The sequence below is a fragment of the Panthera leo genome, chromosome B1 (genome assembly GCF_018350215.1).
Source record: "Panthera leo isolate Ple1 chromosome B1, P.leo_Ple1_pat1.1, whole genome shotgun sequence".
Lineage (NCBI taxonomy): Eukaryota > Metazoa > Chordata > Mammalia > Carnivora > Felidae > Panthera > Panthera leo.
This window is the reverse complement of record NC_056682.1, coordinates 141,333,476-141,359,464: the sequence shown is the minus strand read 5'-3', so window position 1 is coordinate 141,359,464 and position 25,989 is coordinate 141,333,476. Positions and strand designations below refer to the sequence as shown.

At 39.3% G+C, this 25,989-nt stretch overlaps 1 protein-coding gene across 3 annotated transcripts in view; it reads left to right on the top strand.

Moving 5' to 3' along the window:
• The window catches only part of FRAS1 (Fraser extracellular matrix complex subunit 1), a 429,297-nt gene that overhangs the window by 160,851 nt on the left and 242,457 nt on the right, over positions 1-25,989 (top strand). For all 3 annotated transcript variants that reach the window (XM_042936116.1, XM_042936114.1, XM_042936117.1), the window contains exons 4-6: positions 6,250-6,342; positions 14,769-14,928; positions 17,609-17,742. In XM_042936116.1, the coding sequence (XP_042792050.1) occupies positions 6,250-6,342; positions 14,769-14,928; positions 17,609-17,742 (387 nt within the window). The remainder of the gene's footprint in view (positions 1-6,249; positions 6,343-14,768; positions 14,929-17,608; positions 17,743-25,989) is intronic.

Sequence of the window (25,989 nt, the reverse complement as noted above, 5' to 3'; positions counted from 1 at the left end):
AGCTTTCTTCATAAAACCGTAGATCCCAAATGTAATTTCCCTGCTCTTAGCTCTGGTTCTACCTATTATCATTTTTTTTGTCTGTATTCTCACTCTAGCCTCTTGTTTCACTGTTTCTGGATCTGCTTCTTCACTGTAATCTTGATTTAGCAACCAGCGTTATCCTATTAAAAATTAAGCTATATCATGTTGGTTCTCTCCTTAAACTCCTCCAATGGCTTCCAATGGCTTCTTTTCTCACTTAGAGTAACTGCTCACAGTGTCCTGTAAAGTACTACTGTACCGCTTTAATTAATCTACTGTTTTCTTCCTTGCTTACCCTGCTTCAGGCACCAAGCCTGCTTGGTGTTCCTGGATATGTCAGGCACACTTTCGACATTTGGGCCTTTGTACTGCTTTTCCTGATGAAATTGTTCATTCTCTGGAGATATATATATATGTCAATCACTTGATTCTTTACCTCCTTTACCTCCTTTAAGTCTTGCACTAATGTCATTCTATTTAAAATTGCAAATCTCGGGGCACCTGAGTGGCTCAGTTGGTTAAGCATCCAAATCTTGATTTTGGCTCATGTCATAATCTCTTGGTTTGTGAGTTTGGCCCCATGCTGGGCTCTGTGCTGACAGCATGGAGCCTGCTTGGAATTTTCTGTCCTTCTTTCCCTTCCCCACTCCCTCTCTCTTAAATTAATAAATAAATAAAACTTGAAAAAAATTGCAAATCTCTACCCCACCACACATTTCCTATTCCTCCTCCATGCTTTATTTTTCTTCTTGGCACAAATATCTGACATACTATATATTTTACTGATACTTCTTGTTTACTGTCTCTTTTATTCACTGTATATCCTCAGCACCTACAATAGCACCTGACACATGGTAGGCACTCAATAAATATTTTTTGACCGATTGGATGAATGAATGAGAGATCAGGCTAGAGAGTTGGTAAGTTCGAGGTTATGGAAAGCCTTGTACTATGCTGTACTATGGAGCTTGGGGTTCTATTTTTAAGATAATAGATTACTAATGAAGATTTCAGACATGCGGGTATAATTTCCAGCTTTTAAGAAAGATCTCTTTGGTTTTTCTAAGATAATGCATAGAAACGAGGAGATCAATTCAGAGGCCATGAGAATGATCTAGATGAAGGGATGAGCACCTGAATCAGGGCGCCAGTAGTGTAGGGCTCAAGAGGAAAGGGCAGGTTCAAGAACATTTAGGGGATAACTAGGCAGAACTAAATGAAGTTAGAAGAGTGAGGGAAAGGAAAAGGAGATATGACTCCCATATTTATGGTTTGATGATTTGTTAGCTGAGCCACTGACTGATATTGAAAATATGTGATAATGAGGACAAGCATTCTGTCTGGGAGGAAATGATGATTTCACTTTAGGGAACGTTGAGTTTGAAATGTCCATGGAGAAGCCAGGTGGGCATGTCAAAAAGGGAGCCCATATATGAGTCTAAAGCTTAGAGGAGAAGGCAAGGTTGGAAATATTGTGTGGGTATTATTAGCATATAGTCAGTAGTGTAAACCTTTAGATTTAATGAGCTCATATAAAGAGATTTTGTGAAGAAAGAGTATAAGATCAAGGATGCAATTTGGGGAGCACAGTCATTTACAAGGAGGTAAACATAAAAGAGGGATCTTAGGAAGATTAAAGAGACGTGGTCAAAGAGGTAAGAGGTAAGAAGTGGCCAGAGAAGGGAGCAGTATGATGATAGCCAGGAGAGTAGAGAGTTTCCAGAAGGAGTTTGTATCAACAGTGTTAATCACAGGCCACCTGGAAGATGGTGTCAGTAGAGTGGTGGGAGAGGAAGCTATATCACAGAAGTTTGAGTGAATAGAAAGTAGGGAAAGGAAGCCAAGTAAAGGCTGCTCTTGCAGGGAGCTTTGCTGAGACTAGAAGGAGAGAAATGGGGCATTAGGCAGACACCAGTCATTTGTGAAGCTTCTTTGAACCTCTCATCCCTAACCATTGAGCCTTCCTGTGTTGCTGCTTTTCTTATAGCTCTTAAGTAGACTGCAAATGCCTATTTACTTGTTTGCTTCCTCCTCCAGACTCTTAGCTTCTTGAGAGCAAAAACCATGTCTTCTTCATGATTGCAGCCCATCGAACAGCACAGTGTACGACGCTTCGTCAATACTTGCAGAATGACCAAACAAGAGAAGGGAGAGGGTTTTGTTTTTGTTTTCATTTTTGATATTAGCGTGATACAGACATGATCATGCTAGGAGGAAAAAGGGTGGTGACCTAGAAGAGAGAGAGAAGCTGATGATATGAGAGATGGGGTAGGGAGGACAGACAGAATGAATGAATTAGAAGGAGTGGTTTTTAGGAAGCAGAGTGTGTGGGATCCAGAGGTTGGGGTAGGGAGGCCAACCTCATTCTCTAAAACTGGAAAGAAAGAGACATGGACAGATACAGATATAGTTAGATTTGTAAGTAAAAAAAGGGACAGGAAACTGAAGTAGTTCATATCTAATCTGACTTTGTGAAGATTTTGAGATTCGGTTGGGAGCAGAAAGAGAGTGGATGTTAGGAGCTGTCACTAAGGAGAGAAAGGGACTGACCAAGGTTGAGGTAAAGTATGTGTGCGTGATATTAAGGGCCCATGGAGCACGACACCAGGAACCTGTGCGGGTACCAAGCTGCATAATGGGATAATTTTCTCATCAATGTTTACTAGCCAGGTATAACGGAAGAAATGACAAATTGTGGAATAGATCCTGGGTTAGGCTTTTCCATATCAATGGAGAGAAAGAAAAAATATACAGTAAGGATTGGGCATTGAGGCTAACATGAATAGGAAAATGAGGCCATTTGGGAGCTGAATGACTTCGAGGGAAAAAAGTGTCGTTCTGCTGAAAGACGTGAGATGGTGGGAGTGAGGGTGAGAGAGAGATAAAGTCCAGAAGGTTCAGAATCAGAGAGTTGAAGGTTTCTGTTATAGAATAATTTGGAGTGTAGATAGGTCCCAAGGTCAACCATGACCATGGGGGGGACTCAAGTGAAGCGGAGAGGAGGATTGTTTGAATTGAAGTGGTTAAGAATGTACAAGGATAGAATGCCAGTTTCATGGACATTGAAGTTGTCGAGAATTATATCTAGACATAGTGTAGAAAAGAAACTGCGACCTCGGAGCCAAGTCTTTAGTGAGTGAGTATGAAAGAGTGATCAGAAAATTGGTGAATGATAGTAATAAAAAGAATGACATAATTGAAGACTGCGAAACTCTAAGGAGTTTCCTTCTGTGTAAAATGAGAGGGTTGGACCAAATGATCCAACCATAAGAAATTTCCTACTCCAGGATCATGTGAGTATATCATAGAGCACTTGGGTTCTTTATTTTAAGTAATGAAATAGATTATGGAGTGATAGAACTACAAGAGTCCTTTGGAATTCATTTAGTCAGACTTTCTCATTTTATAGACAAAGAAACAAACCTGTAGGGGTTTAGTCACTTGCTCAAAGACATAGAGCTAGCAAGTGGTCCAGCCATGACAATACCTTAGGCCCTGACTCATGACCGAATATAATTTCTACTCTACCATGTTGTTTTTAAGTTTTCCTTTGTGTTTCTCAGCAATATGTGTTGTTATTCAAATCTGCTGTGGTATACTTACATTAGTTCACGGCACAGGTTAATGAATCACCATTGTACCCTAAGTTATTATTATTAATAAATAACTTTTGTTACTCTCATCTTTTAAAAATGTTTAAAAGTCCTTTTACAATTTGTTTTACTCGTGGATTGACTGGAAATAATTTATTGTCAATGGAAATTCTGATACATGTTTCTTCTTTTTCTGTCAATTTATCTATCTATCTATCTATCCATCCATCCTATCCATACGTAACAGATTCTATATCCAGTTCCTATATCTATCTAGAATAGCTAGCTGGGGAGCTAGCTACCTAGGAATAAGGAGAAAGACAGAGACAGAAAAATATTGAGAAAAAGAGAACAGAGGTATTTAGAACCTTAATTATTTAACCCAGTCCTGTGGGGACCAATCCTCTCCTCAGGATTTCTGGAGAATATATATGTATAGAGGAGGGCAATACCATGCAAGGGAACACCATATTACATGTGGGGTTTTGGCTGCAAACCTCAATGCAGCTAATAATACTATTTACCTAATTAAGTTGTGAGAATTATATATTGTGTATATACAAACATAATACATATGTACACATACATACACACATATATGTATATGTATATGCACATACATGTATATGCTTACAAGAGTACCTGGCTATTCTAAGTACTCAGTTAAGTGTTAGCTATCTTTACCAAATGATCATCATAATTATTGTTGGTTGATTTTTGTAGATCCTATGCAAGTAATCTTGCCCAGAAACCCTAGCAATTTTCACTGATGTCTCTTACGCATACAGTTACTTCCCACTGTTCCTCAATGCAAACCCTAGGTTTATGTGTTCCATGCAGCTCACAGCTCACAGGGCTATGCAAGGTTACATGGTCATGAAGCAAGAACTCTGTCTCTCCTTCTCTAAGCGCCCACATGCAAAATCTTTTGCTCTTCCTTTAGACCCAATCACCTCTTTTATGTTCTACCACAAGTTCAATAGTTAGACTCAAGCTGGGGCCCCCCACTGATGTTCACAAATAAATAATATTATATTTATGAAATGAGTTTTGAGGGCCAATCTGAAAAATCAGTTTTTATAGAAAACAAAACTAATTTGGGTGCATAAAATGGTCCTTGATTTTATCTGCCTTTCTTCCTTGCTCCCTGCTTCCATGTTAGAATATAAACAACACTTGGATTACCTTATTTTCTATCTGTGTGAAATTCTTAATGCAAATTAAGCTAATATGTTTTCTACAGTTTACTGTGAAAATCAGACAAGTGTGGTTTCCTTTTGGGTTCAGAGAGCACTTTTTTGAAAAGTCACTAATGTTGCATAGTATGAATAATTTTATAAAACCCCATATTGTATATTTTATCTCTTGTCAAGCAAATAGGAGGCATTTGGTGATCACTGTTGCTAGATAAAATTGTATTTATCTGTCTTGTGGATTAACAGTGGTAAAATCTTAGTCCCATTTCTCACCCACTCTTGTGGATGTAGTTACATAAAATTAGAATTCTCTTGTAGGTACATTTTTTTAAATGGAAGAAACCTCAAATATCAAAGAAACATTAATACACACACATGCATGCATACACACACACACACACACACACACACACACACACACACATATTTTCATTCTACTGGATGAATTCTTTGTAGACTTTTATTCTGGTCACAAGCTGTGATTTCCTGGCTAATGCAGGCTCTCTTACCATTTTTGGTCAAAATCACTCATTGCCCAGTCTGTCACTTCTTTAAGACTTGTTGAAATGCTAAGATTTCTAAGTGGAAAAGCAAGATGAGTCAGAGGATCACTGGGCCCCAAAGACAAACATATGCTCTTTGCTCCACAGTTTTAATAACGCTTGGATAGATGGAGTCTTCACAGTGGCAAATGGATGGTTAGTTAACATGACAACTTCCCAGGAGATCCCGGGATATCACGTAGTAGCCCGTCCCTTTGATAGTATCGCATCTCGATAGGAAACACTATTCGAATTACAGTAGCCCTGAAAAACAATGTAGATCTTTATTGGAGTCCAGGAACTCTAGCTGGCTCTCTGCAGTACATGTGATACCTTCACAACAATGCTGTTTCCTCTCTCAGCTTTGTCAGTCCCCTGCCCCATGTGCCTTGCTACTCTGTTCAGTAAAAGTGAACATCAGAACTTCATCCCCCTCCCCACCCCCCACCAGCTGCAGCAGGCCTCCACAGGTAGCTAGAAGACCTGCCAGTTCTGTGGCCACCCCACCCCCACCCTCATCCCAAGTCTTCTCTTCTCAGCAGAGGGAAACAAACTTTTCAGGGAGATACAGCTCTTCTCTCACCCCAACTTCTTTTCTTGTGTGACACTCAGATGGAACATTTCTAGCGAATAAAATTCTCCACTTCATTACATGTGAAGAGGTGTAGACAATTTTCAAGGAAATTGCTTTCACAGGAGGGTTCGTTTTAACTTTGAGAAAAGCTCATCTTGACAGAGAGAATCCTTTTTGTCAGTTTATTTGGTTTATCCTGTCTGTTGTCACCCATGGAAACTCATGAAATTTAGTGTATCTGAGATGACTTGGGGTCCCATGAGCCACTGTGAGTGTGTTTCCTGCTGCTGTTTTACACTGAGCTGTTTTTAAATGCTCAGGGAGAAGTGCTTCAAATAGCTGCCAACCAGTGCTGCCCTGAGTGTGTGTTGAGGACTTCCGGATCTTGCCATCATGAAAAGAAAATCTATGCGGTAAGTGTTTTCTGACCTATGGTTGATTCTATGCCTGTAGATCATTGACAAGGGAAAGCTGAATGCTGAACTTGTGTTGACAAGAGAGGTTTTTTTCTTTGCCTGGGCTGTGGAGGACCTGAGGCCCATTTGACTTTCCATAGACATTTGGGTTTCTTGAATAAAATTAAAATGGTTCTACTAATTTCATAGGTCCTACGTAAATATTTGTAGATTGAATTTGTGTCTATAAAGCGTAGTTCGACAATGTTGATTGAAGAAGTTGTGATGCTGAATAATGAAGTTACCACCTTGTCTCTGTATCACATATATTGTTTCCCTTTGATAATTACAAACAACCCTCAGTGAGTGAATAGGGCAGATCTTATTACTCCTGTATTGTAGATGAAAAAGTTGAATTGTGAAGAGCTTAAGGTTCTTGCCCAATGTCTTGTTACTAATAAGTGGTATAACCTGACCTAGAACCTGGGTTTTCTTACTCCTAATTCAAGGCTCTTTCAATTACGGTAAGGTTTCTACACTTCAGCACTATTGACATTTTAGGCTTTGTGGTGGGGCCGGCCTATGCCTTGTAGGATATTTAGCAGCATTCCTGATTTTTACCCACTATATAGACGCTGGAAGCACCCCTAAGTCCTGACAACCAGACGTGTCTGCAAGCATGGACAAATTTCCCCTAAGGGACAAAATGCTCACCTACCCCCATTTAGAACCACAATACTAGAAATCAATCCTAAAGTTCTTTTCATTCCAGATCCTTTAGGATTAATTTATAGACATTAAGTACTGATTAAAAAGTACAACTGCAAGGTTTCTTATAGGACTTATGAAAATGGAATGGATACAGTCCATCTTTACTTACACCTAAACGTTACCCTGAGGCAGTAGGTGATGTTGAATGTGGTAGAAAGAGGCTCTTTGCTTTTAATCCTCATCTTCCACCTGATACAAACCCCTCCCCAAGTTAATGCCTCTGCCCATTCAGGTTAGTGGGATTTGATATACCCACTCTAGGCTGCTATTCAGAGTGTGTACCTAAAACTCAGTGAGCATAGTGTACTTTCCCCGTGGGACAGGATCATCTCCCTTGAGCCACTGTCTCCTAATTACCTGAGGAAGCCACTCTTTCAGTTCTGCACAATGTGTTGCTGAAAGACACCCAAGCAGGATCTTCATACCACATATCACCCTTTGCTGCTCAATTCAGTCTGCATTATGTGGAGTGGTGTAAACCTTGCTGCTGAAGGGGGCCCCTGTGAAATGGAAAGTGCTGCAGAGCATAATGGTGGTGGAAGTAATGCCAGGTCATAATGATTTGAATAGGTGTGTGGTTCAAGGTCAAAAGCACCAAGCTGAATCTCACAAATGAAGGAGCACCTAGTATCCAAAACAAGGTCAGGGGACAATCAGACGTCTCGAGTGAGTGAGGATACTAGGGACATGGAAAATCAGAATTCAATAAATCTTTGTAGTTTAATGACATTTATCACTTGTTCTCTTGTGTTATATTTTTGCATATTCACAATCTTCTTATCTTGGTTTAAGATGCTTGAGAACATTGACAGTATTTTCTGCATCTTTGTAGTGATCTTCCTTGCTTCCCACCTAACCAGGCACTTAACGCTAAACTTTTCCCAGAGTGGGTGCTCAGTAAACATCAATGCAGGATTCAAACAATGAACAAATTCCTTCTCCAACTTATCAATCTCCTTGTCCCAGTGGCATGCTGGTCATTGACCAACGACCTATGTGGCTGGGTGGTTCTAGGACCACCTATCTGCTGATGGATTAGTTAAGAAATGAAATCCTCTTGTCCTCCAGCTTTCTCTGGAAGAGTTCAGAAAGCCCTCCTTCTTCCTCCATCCCCCTACCCCATTCTGCTGTATTACATCACATGGAAAGCTCTAAACTGGGTAAGAACATATCCATGTGTCGTTTTCCCATATGCAACTTTCAAAACGTACTCCTCAGAAAATGTTATATTTCTGGTACTTGATGTAAGTGAGAAAAAGCTGAATTTCAGGAACTCTATTTTGAAGGAAAAAAATCTCTAGTGGTCTACTTCTTCAAATAGAGATAGAATAATGCTTTTTTTAAGCGGAGACAAAAAAAATTTCCTAATTTTAGTCTTAATAAGGTTAAAATGATCATGTTTCTTGCTTTTCTGCCCTTCCTTCCTCTCACTTTTTTCACTTCCCCTAGATTCTTGCCAAAGCCTTTTTAATATTATTTGTTTTCTTCTGTGGGTTAAATACTTGTCTGGGTTTGCTCCAACTCTCACCTTGTTGCTTGTATCACTAGGTGTTTTCCTGAATCTTTGAGGGTTTTGGGTTTTTTTTGTTTGTTTGTTTGTTTTTGACCCTTTCTGTTTGCTTAGGAAGCAGTCCAGAGCACTCCTTTCTCATGGAACAGCAATAATATTCTCTTTAGCCTCTGGCTTGCATCCCATAGGGCAGGTCATGGAGATGCGCTCCCTGTAGCTACAAAATAGCCCGGTATTTTAAGAACTTTAGAATGGTGATCCACGGTGAAAGCTTTCTCCTAAGAGAGGGCTTTACAAGAGTCTGTAGGATAGGGGCGCCTGGGTGGCTCAGTCGGTTAAGCGTCCGGCTTCGGCTCAGGTCATGGTCTCACGGTTCATGGGTTCAAGCCCCGAGTCAGGCTCTGTGCTGACAGCTCAGAGCCTGGAGCCTGTTTCAGATTCTGTGTCTCCTTCTCTCTGTGACCCTCCCCCGTTCATGCTCTGTCTCTCTCTGTCTCAAAAATAAATAAACATTAAAAAAAAAAATTAAAAAAAAAAAAAAAAAAGAGTCTGTAGGATAGAGTGAATGTGGCAGGAGGGGAATTAGTTGAAGTGGTACTGTCTCAAGAGAACAGGGTTGAAGCAAAGGAAAGTCAAGGATGGGTCCAGCCCAGGGCAGCATGAGGAGGCCACCCTTTAATGAAACAGCCTGGCCTCACTAGAGGACCACCTTTGTTTGCAGGGTAAACAGCTTATTACACAACCAGCCTTCTAACAAGTCAGGACAAGTCCCGACATCTTCCCTGGAGTGAGGAAAACACATGAGCCATTTGGCTGACTCCAGGTTATTTGAGAGTCTTACACGGGCTTATTACAGCCAGCATTTGGGGGACTATTTCATCCATGACCTCCCGAAAGCTATCCCTTCAAATTAGTGTTTGGATCTCTGCCCAGCCTTGCCAACCATTCAGGGAGACAAGCCTGAAATATGTTTTCCTAAAGAGCGTTGGAATGCTTTTCCCTATTCTTTGCCCCACAAATTAGCTTGTGAAAGGGAGGGAAGAGGACCATTAATCCTCTCTCTTTCCCTTTTTTACTAATTGAATCCCATCACTAGATAATGTCAGGTCTGAGAAGATAGTGTGTGGAGATTCACCGAAAAAGAAAAGTGGTGATGCCCTAGTGCCCACATTCGATTGAATAGAGGAGAGAGGTCTGCTCGCCTTGCCGTCTGTGACACTAACAGTACTAATTTATGTGTGTGAAGGAAGAAATGAATATTGAATTCCGCAGCCTTGTTCTCTTCAAAGTAGAGGATGTAATTATAATATGCACTGAACATTCCCAGTAGTTAGTATTCTGGATCTATAACTTCATAACAGGAACAAATTATACAAAGAAAAATTATTTTATTGTTCCGTCAGTAAGCCAGGCAAATACTTTATGACCTTATCTTTCCTTTGGACTTATGTCAACAGCCAGGCCGACTTATTAGTTGGCTATGCAAAAGAATATATTTAAGATGTTGTCTGCAGAATGCACTTTTGTCCCGTGTCAAAATCTCATATTTTCAAAAGGTATTAATGAGGTTAAGATGACACAGCTAAAACCAGATCTGGGGGCATTGCTTTGTGTATCTATTATTCCTTGACTTTACAAAGCTCTCTTTGCTGCCACAGTGTTTATAAAAAGTGAGGCTTTTGTAAATGGGTATAGAGAACACTAGGAAATTATATATATATATATATATATATATATATATATATATATATACACACATATATATATAATCATATAATTATAATTATATTATAATTATATTGTATTATATTATAATTATATTATAATTATATTGTATTATATTATAATTATAATGCACATATGTATATATCAGCATGTGCCAAGCCCCTTGATCTCTAATCTGCCTCTGCTGAGGGCGGCATCACTGTTTTAGCTATAGGTGTAGGAGAGGAAAATGGAGTGGACTTATGTGACTTTTTCCCAAGAGAGATGTGGGAGTAATTTGTCTTCATCGCTCTGTGCACTTTGTTATTTTTTTTAAATGCTTATTTATTTTAAGAGAGAGCACAAGCAGGGGAGGGGCAGAGAGAGAGGGAGAGAGAATCCCAAGCAGGTTCCACACTGTCAGCCCAGAATCTGACGCAGGGCTCCAACTCAAGAGCCATAAGATCATGACCTCAGCTGAAACCAAGAGTTGGTCGTTTAACGGACTGAGCCACCCAGGCACCCCTCCCCGCCCTCCCTTTTTTAAAAAAATGTTTATTTATTTTGAGAGAGAGAGAGAGAGAGCACACAAGCAGGGGAGGGGCAGAGAGAGGAGAGAGAGAAACTGTGCCCTTTGGATCACCCTAAGGATCTTCTTCTGTGGCTTTGACACCAAGCATTGGAGATTCCCTACCAAGTGTTTGCTGTTATTCCCATAATTTTCAAGCTTATTGTGAAGGGAGAATCCCCTGCCTCGTTTTATGTCTCTTGAGTTAGATAATAGATGCACATCATCAGAGAGCTTGAAGGTACTGAAGAGATTAGCTAACACAACCCTCTCATTTTACAGATGAAAAAATGTGGTGATTGACAGGTTGTTATTGTAATTAATTTTTGTGGTCTCTGTGTGAAAGTTCGTGTGATTGCAAATGTTTAAGAAACAACTGTTAGTGTTTCTTAGTAGCAACAGAACAAGCTCTTATTTTAATGAAGTGAAATGTCAAGATGTTTAGAAGCAATCTTCTGACTTTTAATAGATAAAGAAGTTCACTTCAAGCTGTTTTATATGCAGCCTTCACATTTTAGTTTATTTAAGACATATAAATGATTCATTCGATATTTTAAACAGTAATTTGCCTTCTGACGACAAAAGTAAAAATATGTTTATGGTGAAAATTGGAAAATAAAAAAGTGTATAAGCAGAAAAAACATCATTGGTAATTCTCAAGCTATGAAAATCACTGTCGGTGTTCTCTCAGTTTTTTGGAGAGGAGGTAGCAGGGGAGATGGATAGATAGAGATATATGTTCTTACGTAATTATAATTATACTGTGTATACAGTTTATGTCTTACTTTTTAAATATAACGTGTTGTGTATAGTTCCCTGGCACACCTTGGAGAACATGATTTCCTATTGTTAGGGATTTGTATAGCTTCTAATTTTCATGATCATATTTCCAACTTTGGTACATAAAGAACAATGAAATGGAATTCCTTATATTTAAACATTTTGTGTATTGTTGATCATTTTCTTCAGATAACTTCTTTTAAGTGAAATTAGTAGGTCAAAGCATCTAAAGATTTTTTTAAATTTGTTTTAATGTTTATTTATTTTTGAGAGAGAGAGACAGAGTGCGAGCAGGGGAGGGGCAGAGAGAGAGGGAGACAGAATCCAAAGCAGGCTCCAGGCTCTGAGCTCTAGAAGCTGTCAGCACAGATCCTGATGCGGGGTTCAAACTCACGGAGTGTGAGATCATGTCCTGAGCCGAAGTCGGATGTTTAACCGACCGAGCCACCCAGGCAAAGCATCTAAAGGTTTTGATTATCGAAGCTGTGACATCTGTGATCATTAAAATTCAATTTTGAGTTGTCTGTGTCTAATGAGAAATCCAGTGGGAATATCACGGCTCGTGCAGCCTTTCTTCAGGTGTGATTACCCTGGGTAGGCCTCACCTGGCTGAGTATTCCAGGTGCTGTGGTGAGGGAAGGCTCTGTGAAGGAGAAAATGCCATTCCACTGCTGTTTTGCCAACACTACTATGAATTTTAAACTCTTCCCATATCTGATATTAAGAAGTATTATCCAATTTTATTTTAATTAATATCTCTTTGCAATTTATAGCATTAAATATTCTATAAGCTTGTTTTCTGTTGATTTTTTTCTTACTGCTTGGAAATGACTTTATATAATAGAGTTTAGTTCTAATTAATATAATTTGCAATTTTTATCAGCTTGTCGTTTGCCTTTTGACTTTGTTTATAATGTATTTTTGACAGAATTTTAAAATTTTAATTCATTAGAGGGGCAACTGGGTGGCTCAGTTGGTTAAGCATCTGACTTCGGCTCACGTCATGATCTCATGGTTCGTGGGTTCGAGCCCTGCATCGGGCTCTGTGCTGACAGCTCAGAGCCTGGATCTTGCTTTGGGTTCTGTGTCTCCCTCTCTCTCTGACCCTCCACTGCTTGTGCACACACACACTCTCTCTTTCTCAAAAATAAATAAACTTAAAAAAATAAAATTTTTACTCATTAGAACCTATCAGTTTTTCTCTTACAGTTTCTTTCTTTGCTTTTATGCTTAGGCTTTTCAAAGTATAAAGGTCACTTGCCCCCTATCTTTTATTAGTTAATAGTTTATTAGCAAGTTGTGGGCTTGCCCATTTATATGCTGTACTAAATTTGAAATTTTATATTTAATTATAGCAGAAATAAAAATTGGTGGTAGAGGACTTGGCCTTGATATTTATGTCCATTTCTATGGTCACAGATGGCACATGGGTGTGAAAAGGAGGAGGAAGGCTATGAACTCAACACAGTGGAAAGAGGGGAGAGGACTGAGCACCCTCTACCTGCCACCCTTCCTCTCCCTTGCCTGCTCTTTAAAAAACTACCTCATATAATCCTTATAGTAACCCAGTGAAGGGATGTTGTCATACCATTTCAGTTTTTCAGACCAGAAAGCTGAGATTTAGAAAGATTAAGTCACTCACCCACAGTTCCTAAGGCAGGGAGGGCTGAGCTGGGAGCTTCCAAGGAAACACTTGATGCATCTGACTCAGTGCATACTTGCATTATTGTTCTCTTGTGCTCCAGTAAGTCCATCTAGAAGAAAGTAATCTTCATGACAGTAAGGTGAGGACTCGGTTCCCAAATAATTGGATGACTGTGAGTGCCTATTACTATCATTATAATAATAGCACAGGTTATTAGTAATGTCAGACGTGGCTTGCTTGCAACCTGGCTGTAATTTGCAGAATAAAGGGGTACTGACTTGTTTAGGTAAGACAGAGTTCTTTTGTGTTTGGGAATGCTGAATAACTATTCTGGATGCTAGCTTGAGAAGCAAGGGGACATTTATTTTCTATGCTTCTCAGTCGCACAGTTGTAATCCCCAGATTATATTTAGGTGATTGAGCACCTGGAATGTGTGATGTTTTTAGTAGAAATCTATACATGATTTGTGCTGGATCAGTTATCATCATATGTTGCATTTAATAGAGGCAAAGGAAATCAGTCTCCAAATATTTAAGAAAATGTTATCGGAGGAAAATTTCATTCATTAAACTTATCTCCCCCCCCCCCCCCCCCACACACACCTTGTAAAAGGCCACCATTATTCCATTCTGCCATATTTTGACAGCTACTTCCCCAGGCAATCAACATATTTGTAGCTTTTTATATTCAGTGTTCATCACCCCCAATCTGCATCATATCTGAGGGTGGCTCATTTAAATATTTTTGGTACTCAGTAAGTCATAGAACTCAAAACAGGGATCTGTGAGATCACTGATACAGTGCTAGCTTTGGGAACATCATATCCCAACCTGAAGTGGATTAGCAGCATTCTGTATATGTAGATGGGCTCAGAGTTGGCTCTGTAGTTTGTGGAAGAGCTGGCTGAAGCAGATGCCTCTTGCTGGCTGTCGTATTTCCCCAGGACCTAAAGATTATTGGAGCAGGAGAGAGGCAGAGGGGGACAGGGAGGAGGAAGGATAGGAAAAGAGGAATATGGGAACTAATCAGGGTTTTAAAAAATAAAGGCAAAAAACGAGAAAGAAAGAGAGAGAAAGAGGAACAGAGTGAGAGCTATTGAAAATAATAGGACCATTATAAAGAATTCAGTAAATATATGTATGTGTATGTGTGTATATTTTACTTTAGACTTTATAGAATTTTTTAAATGATTGGGGTTAGGGTATCTTTTATTTTCTTTTTGTGTATTTCTGAAATTTTCAAATATAAATCTTAGGGATACTAAAAAGAAAAGAAAATTCAGGTTTTTAATTGGTCTCTGGCTTGGAACATTATAAATCCTGGTCTTAACCTTGTAAGCCTAGAGCCTTCTTCCATCTCTCCTGAGCACCGTCCTTCATTTGTGTAAGAGGTTTGCTTCTGTCTGGTCAGATGAAAGCTATATTCTGACAATAACCTTCTTATTCTTTTTTTCCCTAACCCCCAGCATGGGACAGAGTGGGTCTCCTCCCCGTGCAGTGTGTGCTCGTGTACGCATGGGGAAGTCCGATGCATGCCCCAGCCATGCCCACCGCTGTTGTGCACACAGCAGGAGCTGGAATTCATCCCCGAAGGGAGCTGCTGCCCAGTCTGTGTGGGCCCTGGGAGTGAGTATGAACTTCTGGAAAGAAACCCTCTTTGCCTTTGAGGTTTACGTGATGACATCCCAACTTTTTCTTGCTCACTGTGGCTCAAAGACCCTAACCCGGTTCTTTACTGGAACCAAGTTGGATCCTTACACTTGGCAGAAGCAATGTTGCAGAGAGTGAGGCTGGAACTGATCTCCAAGCTCCATTCCAGATTTGGGATTCTGCAAGTTTCTGATTTATTTATTTTGTGCTGGCCAGATGCATCCCTCTGCATCCGCAGCTCCCAAGAAGGAAAAAGAGGAGGGACGAGATTCTCTGATATGATTCCATAAGGGCCAACGTAGTTCCTCCTGCCTCTTGGCAGAGAGAAGAATGAACAAATCACTTCTCCATGTAGCATCACTAGCGCTAATTCTGCTGGCTGGTCTTTGAAATGACATAACATCTTTCTCCAAGACACACAGAGCAAGAAGCCGGTAACTCATTTGTCTCTATGGCACCTTCACTGTGGAGAATATGCCTGCCTACAGACCGAGGCCCCGTTCAGCAAGCCAGGGGCACATTTCCAGGTCCTTTCCTTGGAGTCCGTGCTTGGTCCAAGTCCTCCTTTTATTACAGTTTAGGACTATATGTCGCTCCCATTTTTATAACTAAGTAGTGTATACTTCACGACAAATACAAATTATTGTCATTACTGCATTACATCCTCTCCTGGCATATGATTACAAAAATTACTCTTTTATTTAATAATACCTGGAAGCTACACTCTTATTTTTTGCCTTTTCCCTTTGAAAAGACCCTGGTTTCTTTCTCATCCCCTGTTATTCCATGCCTGGCAATCCGTTACTCTGGAGAACCATTACAGGGATTAAAAAGTATGCTTAGGAAATGATAAAAGTACAATGCTTGCCTCACACATTTCAGATGTCATCCACCAGAAGAGCACTGACAGCTAGCTGCTTTGGGCCAAATAACCCTGCAAGTAAAAATACTTGAACAACAGAGTTTGTGGGTGGTGAGTAGGCTGGCTGAGTTTGTGGGATCCTTTCTTATGCTTTAAGAGGCTTTCTTCTTGGCATCCATGAGAAAGACATATTGGAAGCATTTTGCCTGGAGAGACTGGAGGATCAGCCAGGGCCAACTTCATAATTTGCTAGGTGCAAAATGAAAATACATGGCCCCTTGTTCAAAAGGCAGTGGGTCTTTCTTCTGTGGTCTTTCTCAACTGTCAAGTTTTTAATTTGCGATTTAATGTCATACTCCTTCAGGTGTGGGGATACTTCCCGGGCGGGTGGAGACCTTACAGGCACCCCAGGGCCACATCCTGCTACTTGGTGCGTAGGGCACATGTACTCCCCTAGCACCCGCATCCAGGTCCCTGCTCTGGGTGCAAGATGGCAGTGTTCACAGTGATGTCGGGGTCCAGGAATGAACAGTCAAGAAAGAATTCTTGAGACATATTTGGTGCAAAAAATGTGGTTTTATTAAAACACAGGGACAGGATCTGTGGGCAGAAAGAACTGCACTAGGGTTGTGAGGAGTGACTGATTATATACTTTCATTGGAAGGGGGTTAGGGATAGCATAAGTCTCTAAGGAATTTGGAAGCAAGGTTTCCAGGACTTTGAGGAGCTAGCTGCTGTTAGGATCATTTACTACTGTCTAGTAAAACCTTAGACATGAGGTCCTTCAGATGTATATCAGTGGGCCATATGCTTGGCGGATGATTACTAACATATATCTTGGTTGGGGTGGTAGAGGTAAAGGAAGTTTCTAAAGGGATTTTTATAAGTTTAAGAAGACTTATAGGATCCTGGAGGTCTGGCTAATGTCAAACTAAGGTTGCCTTTTGCCCTTAACAAAGCATTAATATCAAGGCAGCTGAGTTCCTAGAGGAAGGTCACCCTGTCTTAAGTACTTGTCAATGGGCTGCGGAGGAAATTTAATTTTTTATTACATTTCTTTTGCCTTTGTTCTCCGCATCAACTGAGTGTGATTTTGGGAGCAAGTGGCTGAGAACCCATCTCAGGAAGGCAAGGGGGTAGTGGAATGCAGGACCATGCATCAGCTGAGGCTCCCTAGCACATGTCAGGTTGTCTCACCAGACTTCACTTACAAAACTTAGGAAGTTATTAAGAACTCCATACTGTGACTGCAGAGTTTTTTTTCTTTAAAGTTTGTTTATTTATTTTGAAAGAGAGAGAGAGAGAGAAGGAGAGGGGCAGAAAGAGAGGGAGATATATCTATATCTATATCTATATCTATATCTATCTATATCTATATCTATATCTATATATCTATCTCTATCTCTATCTCTATCTCTATCTCTATCTCTATCTATATCTATATCTATATCTATATCTATATCTATATCTATATCTATCTATATATCTAATCTATATCTATCTATATCTATATCATCATCTATATATAATATCAAGCAGGCTCCCCAGGGTGAATCCCGACATGGGGCTCCAACTCACAAACCTTGAGATCCTGACCTGAGCCAAAATCAAGAGTAAGGCACATAACTGACTGAGCCACCCAGGTGCCCCTGACTGCAGAGTTTTAATCCCCAAGTCTGAGCGCCCCCAACCACAGGGCCCTGTGTGACTACACTGGCTGCACACCCATGCAGTCAGCCCTGGGATCAGCAAGTACAATCCCCCCAGTAATCCTTATTTTTTCTGACCTTCCAGAACCTTGTTTCTATGAAGGCCGTGTATTCCAGGATGGGGAAGACTGGCCACTGAGTCGGTGTGCTAAATGTGTGTGTAGAAATGGGGTCGCCCAGTGCTTCACAGCTCAGTGTCAACCTCTGTTTTGTAACCAGGTAAGGAAGACAACCTCTAAATGGATCATTCATAGACTATTAACTTCACTGTTCAGGAATTTGAGCCTCTTCTGAATTTGTCAGGCAGGCCTCAAAAGTACTAGGAAAAAGAAGCAAAGGCTGTTTTGTTTTCCTTATACTTTTGGAGACCACCCTTGAGATGTTTCTTTTACTGTTAGAAGCTATAGCTAGGTCTAATTATCAGCCATTTAGGGTAATCTTTACATAATGAAAGTGAGCCTTGAGGGTACCTACAAAGAAGGCAGTTGCAGATGTTGCAAAAATGTCAAGCTAAACATCTGGAAAAGCCAGTAATACGATCAGGTATTGTGTCTCAGTGCATAGGTATAGTCTTGCTTTTAAAGACATATGCATGTCTTTGAACATGATTATCCAGATGTGTACTTTTTAATTCTTATAAGATAATGATTCAAGTTATTCAAATCTTCTCTGGGAAGCTTTAAAAAAATGGTGGGATTTTGTTCTTCATTTAAAGTTCATCTGATTTTCAAAACATTAGACTCTTCACACAAATTTAGAAGAGGAAATCAATGGCAAATAAATGTGGTATACATGGTATTTTATAGTTTTTACTCTTCCAGAGGCTCCTATGGATGTTCCTTGGCAGTTGACAGATAACCATGAAAGGAGTTTGCCTCCAGTTGAAAAATAGCTCATTTTTGATCTAAGGAAAAGCTGGAAGCCAACATTCAGTTGATACAGAGCAGTACTTTGTGTCAAATAAAACAAAATCAATAACATGGCATATTGTGACAATTGGGCAATATTTTTAAAGGCAGACAAAAGGCAATTAGACAAGAAATGCTAAATGCCAAATAAAGGGAAAATGTATCTAATTGAAAGACTCGATTGTATTACCCACTCTACCACAACCACCATGCTCATGTCCCATCTCCCAATTCATCACAAAGTCTTCTCCCAGTGCTGAGATTACAAATGAGCTTCTCTGTAGAGTTGCACAATATCTCACATTCAGAGGACGCTGTAGTGTTGGGGCATTTTGATTTAGCACTTTCCAGGATTCAGTTCCCTTGTGTATGAAGGGTAATTAAGCAGTTTGCCACCATTGCAATAAGGAAAGTGGGAGGAGGCATGGAGGAAACACCACATTGTGAGCCTTCTGCTTTACATCTTTGAAACCTTAATGGACTGCATGTTAGGGGGATAGATACTGGAATAATTGAAAGTGCTAGTTCCCTTTTTTAAAAACATTAAACACAAACTCTAGCTTCAAACACTGCACTCACATATAGTTTGCACTGACATACATAATTAACTTAAAAAGATGAAATTTGGTACCATACTTTAGAGCTAGCTGATATGCAAGCATTCTGAAGTCTTAAAAATAGGTTGATTTTAATCACTCTTGTATCATTAAGTTTGTATTTTTGCCATCACATACTTTAGAAAAACAACTCTCAGATTATTTAGAAATATTTTTCTTGATTTAATATCATTATTAAATATGAGATGTTCTGATGATATAAAGGGGCATTATAAAATTTAGGCTTTTGACGGTAACATCATCACCACTGTCTACCTTCTACCATCATCGTCATCATCACCATCACCACAGTTTTGGCATTTATTATGTGCCAGTCATTAATTTTAAGGGCGTTGTAGTTCTCATAAAAACCTGATTAAGTAAGAACCATTATTATCATCCCCTCTTGCTGATAGATAAAACTGAGATATGGAGAGCTTAAGTGACTTGCATAAGGTACCACAGTTAGGAAGTAGCAGTGCTTCTAACCTAGTCAATTCTGCATCACAAATTCAACAGACCACACCCGACTCATTTTTTTTTTAATGTTTATTTATTTTTGAGAGAGAGAGAGAAAGAGTGAGTGGTGGAGGGGCAGTGAGAGAGGGGGACAGAGGATCTGAAGTAGGCTCCGTGCTGACAGCAGTGAGCCCAATGCAAGTCTCAAACTCACAAACTGTGAGATCATGGGGCCTGAGCCGAAGATGGATGCTCAACTGACTAAGCCTCCCAGGTGCCCCACCTGACTCATATTTTTAACCATTATACTATATGGCCTTCCAAAATGTTGAGTTATATAGCATTTATGTATAGTAATAATCACAATAACAATAGTCACTACCAGACTTGAACATGATTGCAACTATTTTATATGCATTAACCCATTAAATGTTAAAAACACACAAGTCCATCAGAAAAAGTGTGTTTCCAGGTCTTGAGCTCCAGAAAAAACTTGATTTTTAATGTAAGAGGTTTTTTTTCTTTTAAATTGTAAAAGGAATCTGTACTTACTAAACAAAGTTTGGAAAAGACAGAAAAGCAGAAAATGATCATCTATATTTCTACCATTCAAAAACACCACAATATATTTTGGGGTAATTCATTCCAATTTTTTTGTAGGCAAATGTGGATATATTTTTTTGTTTCATGGTTGTAATCACATTTTAGAGGCTGGGATAATCCAGAGAACTCCCATTTGATTCAACAAAAAATGACCATCAACAAGGTACGTCATAGTCAAATTCACAAAATACAGAGACAAGGAAAGAATTATGAAAGCAGCAAGGGAAAAAAGTCCTTAACCTATAAGGGAAGACAGATAAGATTTGCAGCAGACCTATCCACAGAAACTTGGCAGGCCAGAAAGGAGTGGCAGGATATATTCAACATGCTGAATCAGAAAAATATGCAGCCAAGAATTCTTTATCCAGTAGAGTTGTCATTCAAAATAGAAGGAGAGGTAAAGAGTTTCCCAGACAAATAAAAGCTAGAGGAGTTCATGACCACTAAACCAGCCCTGCAAGAAATTTTAAAGGGGACTCTTTGAGTGGAGAAAAGAAAAAATAAAACAAAACACCAAAGTAACAAAGACTAGAAAGGACCAGAGAACATCACCAGAAACATCAACTCTACAGGCAACACAATGGCACTAAATTCATATCTTTCTGTACTCACTCTAAATCTAAATGGACTAAATGCTCCAATCAAAAGACATAGGGTATAAGAATGGATAAGAAAACAAGACCCATCTATATGCTGCTTACAAAAACTACTTCAAATTTTTTTTAATGTTTATTTATTTTTGAGAGGAAGAGACACAGAGTATGAGTGGGGGAAGGGCAGAGAGAGAGGGAAACACAGAATCCGAAGCAGGCTTCAGGCTCTGAGCTGTCAGCATAGAGCCTGATGAGGGGCTCAAACCACGAATTGTGAGATGATGACCAGGGCCAAAGTCAGACACTTAACTGACTAAGCCACCCAGGTGCCCCACAAGAAACTCATTTTCGACCTAAAGACACCTGAAGATTGAAAGTAAGGGGTTGGAGAACCATCTATCATGCTAATGGTCATCAAAAGAAAGTTGGAGTGGCCATACTTATATCAGAAAAACTAGATTTTAAAATAAAGACTGTAACAAGAGGTGAAGAAGGGCATTATATCATAATTAAGGGGTCTATCCACCAAGAAAATCTAACAATTGTAAACATTTATGTGCCCAGTGTGATAGCACCCAAATATATAAATCAATTAATCACAAACAAAGAAACTCATTGATAATAGTACCTTAATAGTAGGGGACTTCAACACCCCACTTACAACAATAGACAGATCATCTAAGCAGAAAATCAACAAGGGGACATTGGCTTTGAATGATACACTAGACCAGATGGACTTAACAGATGGTATTCAGAACATTTCATTCTAAAGCAGCAGAATACACATTCTTCTCAAGTTCACATGGAATATTCTCCATGATAGATCACATACTGGGTCACAAATCAGCCCTCAATGAAAAGATTGAGAAAGAAAACCAAAGCTAGAAGCATCACAAGTCCAGACTTCAAGCTATATTACAAAGCTGTAATCATCAAGACAGTATGGTACTGGCACAAAAACAGACACATAGATCAATGGAACAGAACAGAGAACCCAGAAATAGACCCACAAAGGTATGGCCAACTAATCTTTGACAAAGCAGGAAAGAATATCCAATGGAATAAAAACAATCTCTTCAGCAAATTGTGTTGGGAAAACTGGACAGCAACACACAAGAGGAATGAACCTGGACCACTTTCTTACACCATACACAAAAATAAACTCAAAATGGATGAAAGACCTAAATGTAAGACAGGAAGCCATCAAAATCCTTGAGGAGAAAGCAGGCAAAAACCTCTTTGACCTTGGCTGCAGCCACTTCTCACTCAACGTCTCCAGAGGCAAGGGAAACAAAAGCAAAAATGAACTATTGGGACGTCATCAAGACAAAAACTTCTGCAAAGCGAAGGAAACAATCAGCAAAACTGAAAGGCAAATGAAGGAATGGGAGAAGATATGTGCAAATGACATATGAGGTAAAGAACTTATCAAACTCAACACCCAAAAAACAATCCAGTGAAGAAATGGACAAAAGACATGAATAGACACTTTTCCGAGGAAGACATCCAGATGGCTAACAGAGACATGAAAAGATGATCAACATTGCTCATTATCAGGGAAATACAAATCAAAACCACAATGAGCTACTACCTAACACTTGTCAGAATAGCTAACATTAACAACTTAGGCAACAACAGATGTTGGCAAGGATGCAGAGAAAGAGGATCTTTGTTGCACTGCTGGTGGGAATGCAAAGTGCTACAGCCACTCTTGAAAATAGAATGGGGGTTCCTCAAAAAATTAAAAATAGAACTGCCCTACAACCTAGCAATTGCACTACTAGGTATTTATCCAAAGGATATAGGAGTGATTTGAAGGGGCACATGCACCCCAATGTTTATAGCAGCACTATTGACAATAGCCAAAGTATGGAAAAAGCCCAAATGTCCGTTGCCTGATGAATGGATAAAGAAGATGTGGTATATATAATGGAATATACTCAGCAATATATATAATGCTGATTATATATATAATATATAATGGAATATCACTCAACAATCAAAATGAATGAAATCTTTCCATTTGCAACAACGTGGATGGAACTAGAGTATATTATACTAAGCAAAATAAGTCAGAGAAAGACAAATATCATATAATTTCACTCATATGTGGAATTAATAAAACAGATGAACATAGAGGGTTGGAAGCAAATATAAGATAAAAACAGGGAGACAAACCATAAGAGATTCTTTAATACAGAGAACAAACTGAGGGTTGCTGGCAGGGTGTTTAGTGGGGGGATGGGCTAATTGGGCGATGGGCATTAAGGAGGGCACTTGTTGGGATGAGCACTGGGTGTCATATGTAAGTGATGAATCACTAAATTCTATTTTTGAAATCATTATTACTCTATATGTTAACTAACTTGGATTTAAATTAAAAAATAAATTAATAACAATAAAAGAGAAGTTGGTGATAATCTCTGACAAAAAGAAATATCATATGTTCAAACAGGGTGTTGTTCCCTTAGGGAGGGATGTAAATTTATACTGAAATTGCTTGCTTTCAACTTTTGTCCAGATGCCTTGTGAACAGAGCTCTGACCCATCCACATTTTTGTAGGTACATTAAAATGGTCTGTTCGGTCTGATGAGAGTTGTTTCTGATGATATTACCACCAATTTTTTTAAATACTATAATTTTCCCATTCCCCATGTTGATTAATCTGAGTAGGTTGAACCTCATCTTTGAATCTTCTTTCAAGAAAGGTAGAAGATTGTATGTCTTCTCAGCCACTAAGTGTTTGAAAATTATTATTTAAAAAAAATTTTAATGTTTATTTATTTTTGAGAAAGAGAGAGAGAGACAGAGCACAAACAGGGGAGGGGCAGAGAGAGGGGGGGACACAAAATCTGAAGCGGGCTCCAGGCTCTGAGCTGTTAGCAGAGCTCAACATGAGGCTCGACCTCATGAACTGCAAGATCGTGACCTGAGCTGAAGTCAGATGCTTAACTGACTGAGCCACCCAGGCGCCCCTGAAAATCATTTTCTTATTGCCCACATACATTAGGTATAATTGGAGGGGTCAAAAATTGGGAGCCATTATTAATTTCTTCACATCCCAACTCTGTGGACTCTTTTCCACTGAATCCTGAAATCTAGTGCCCTGGTGGGAAAGTCTGATGTCTGCCTGCTTTCTATTCCATTGTGTTCAGCTAATTTTAGTCTGTTGGATTCTTGCAGGTTGTATCTTTATCTTTATAATCAAAAAAATTTTTCAGGATATTTCTAGGTGAGGTGTCTTTTCACCTTGTTGCCTAGAATATGGTGAAGCCCTTTCAGTCTGTATTCTAGTTTTTTAAATGCTTTCTCCAGTTATGGTTTTGATTTAATCATATTAATTCCAATTATTCTCATTTCTCCAGAAACAGTTATGATGATTCTTGGATTGCTCCCCTCCCCCCTTATTATCAATCATGTTCTTTCTTACCATTTTTCACTTTGTGTCTTTCCTCTTTCCTCTTCATATGGAGAGAGCTTCTTGAGTTTGTATTTACCACTTCTAGTATTGATTTTAATTTGACTATTTCACTTTTTCTTTTAATTCTTCCTTATTTTTCCTCTCACTGGTTCATCTAGTTTTTTATCCTAATGCTTATTCTTTCTTTATTGCTGCTTGTTTCCATTTAATAAAGACTGCATTTTCTTGCATCTTACTGAAGTTGCAAAATTGCTTTTAAGTCCTTTTTTTTTTTTTTTTTTAGATCCTATAGGTGTAGTTTTCAGAAGTCTGCTCTTTCTCTGAATCTTCAGAACATTATTAGTTTTGTTTGCTCTTCAGGGTTTTTCCCAAGTTCCTTGCCTTCTATTTACTCATCCTTGATCAAGAGAAATCTGTCCATACCCACTGCTCGAAAGCTGCAAGGGTAAGTGGCCTGCCCCTGGCTAACTCCCCTTCTTGGATCCATAGCCAGATGCTAAGAAATATGTCTCCTTGTCTGAGGGTTTCCATTTAGTATGTCCCTATTGTACTAAGATTGGATCTTTTTCTACCTCCACTGCTCAGCCCTCTTACATTTTTAATATGTGAAACAAAAAAACTGTAATCCCCAGTATGCACCGCTGCAAAGGCTCTCTTCCTCCCTCTCAGTGACCATGTGCTTTTCAGTTGAGGCATTGTCCTATCCTGCTACTTTTTATCACTCTCTCTGCCTCCTCCAACACACATACTTCCCAGTCTTCCCTCCCTCCCCCTTTTTACATTATGGGCTCTGATTAGATGTAGCAAGAAAGATGTTGAGGGAGGTGAGGGCTGGCATTCTGACTGCTTCCAACAGTTGTGGCCACACACCGGAGGGATGAATCTGGGTTGTGTTTGGTATAGAAAGGCAGGGAGTTAGGCAGACGTGATGGTTCTTATATCTATTTAGGTTTACACAGCAAAGAAAGGCCATAAAATGTCTTATGCTCAATGGGACTTCCTCATAGCAGTGGCAGGGGGTTGGATGTTTTACTTTTTGGTGGTGAAATTTTTATCTCTTTCTATATCTACAGAGGTATCATAGTGGGAAAATATTTCACCAAGAGCTGTTAGCCATAATACACCATAAAATTTTTATCATAAATATTTTTATTTAAGGAATATGAAAAACCACAATTAAATATATCCTTAATGGTAGTACTACCCCAAATTGTAATGACAGTAATCATAGTTTTTTTGTATCAATTTCTGTGTTTACTGAAGGTACTATATAAGACCTGGGGTTGGCGAACTTTTTCTGTAAAGAGCCAGATAGTGAATATTTTCAGCTTTGTGTGCCATTCGGTTGAAACAACTACTCAACTCTGCCATTGTAACACAAAGACAGCTATAGATAATATGTAAATGAGTGGACGTGGCTGCGTTCCAATAAAAGTTTATGGAAACAGGTGGTAGGCTGGACTTGGTCCATGATCCATAGTTGTCTGGCCCCTGTATAGCCTATGCTTTTGGAAGGACAAATCTACATAGCCCAGGATGACATGATACAGATAGAAGATAGCAACAAAATGCACTGTTAAAAATCTTTTCCATTTTTCTGACCTTATTTTACTGTGCATCTTCTTACTTGCATGTCCAGTCTTGCTTATGAAGCACCAGCCCGGGTGAATTACCACCTCTCAGTCAGATAGTTCTCTTGTAACCTGGGATATCTTCTCTTTAAATGCCTTTCTTTCCTGCCCTTATTGATCTGGATTGGTGAATAAAGATTCTGTTTCTGTCAATGAAATATATAATTGGGTATTGCCAGTAAGAATTAGAAAGTTTGATTTTCCTTGTATCAACCTTACTACAGCTAATTCCTTCCCCCATGCTCTTGAGATGA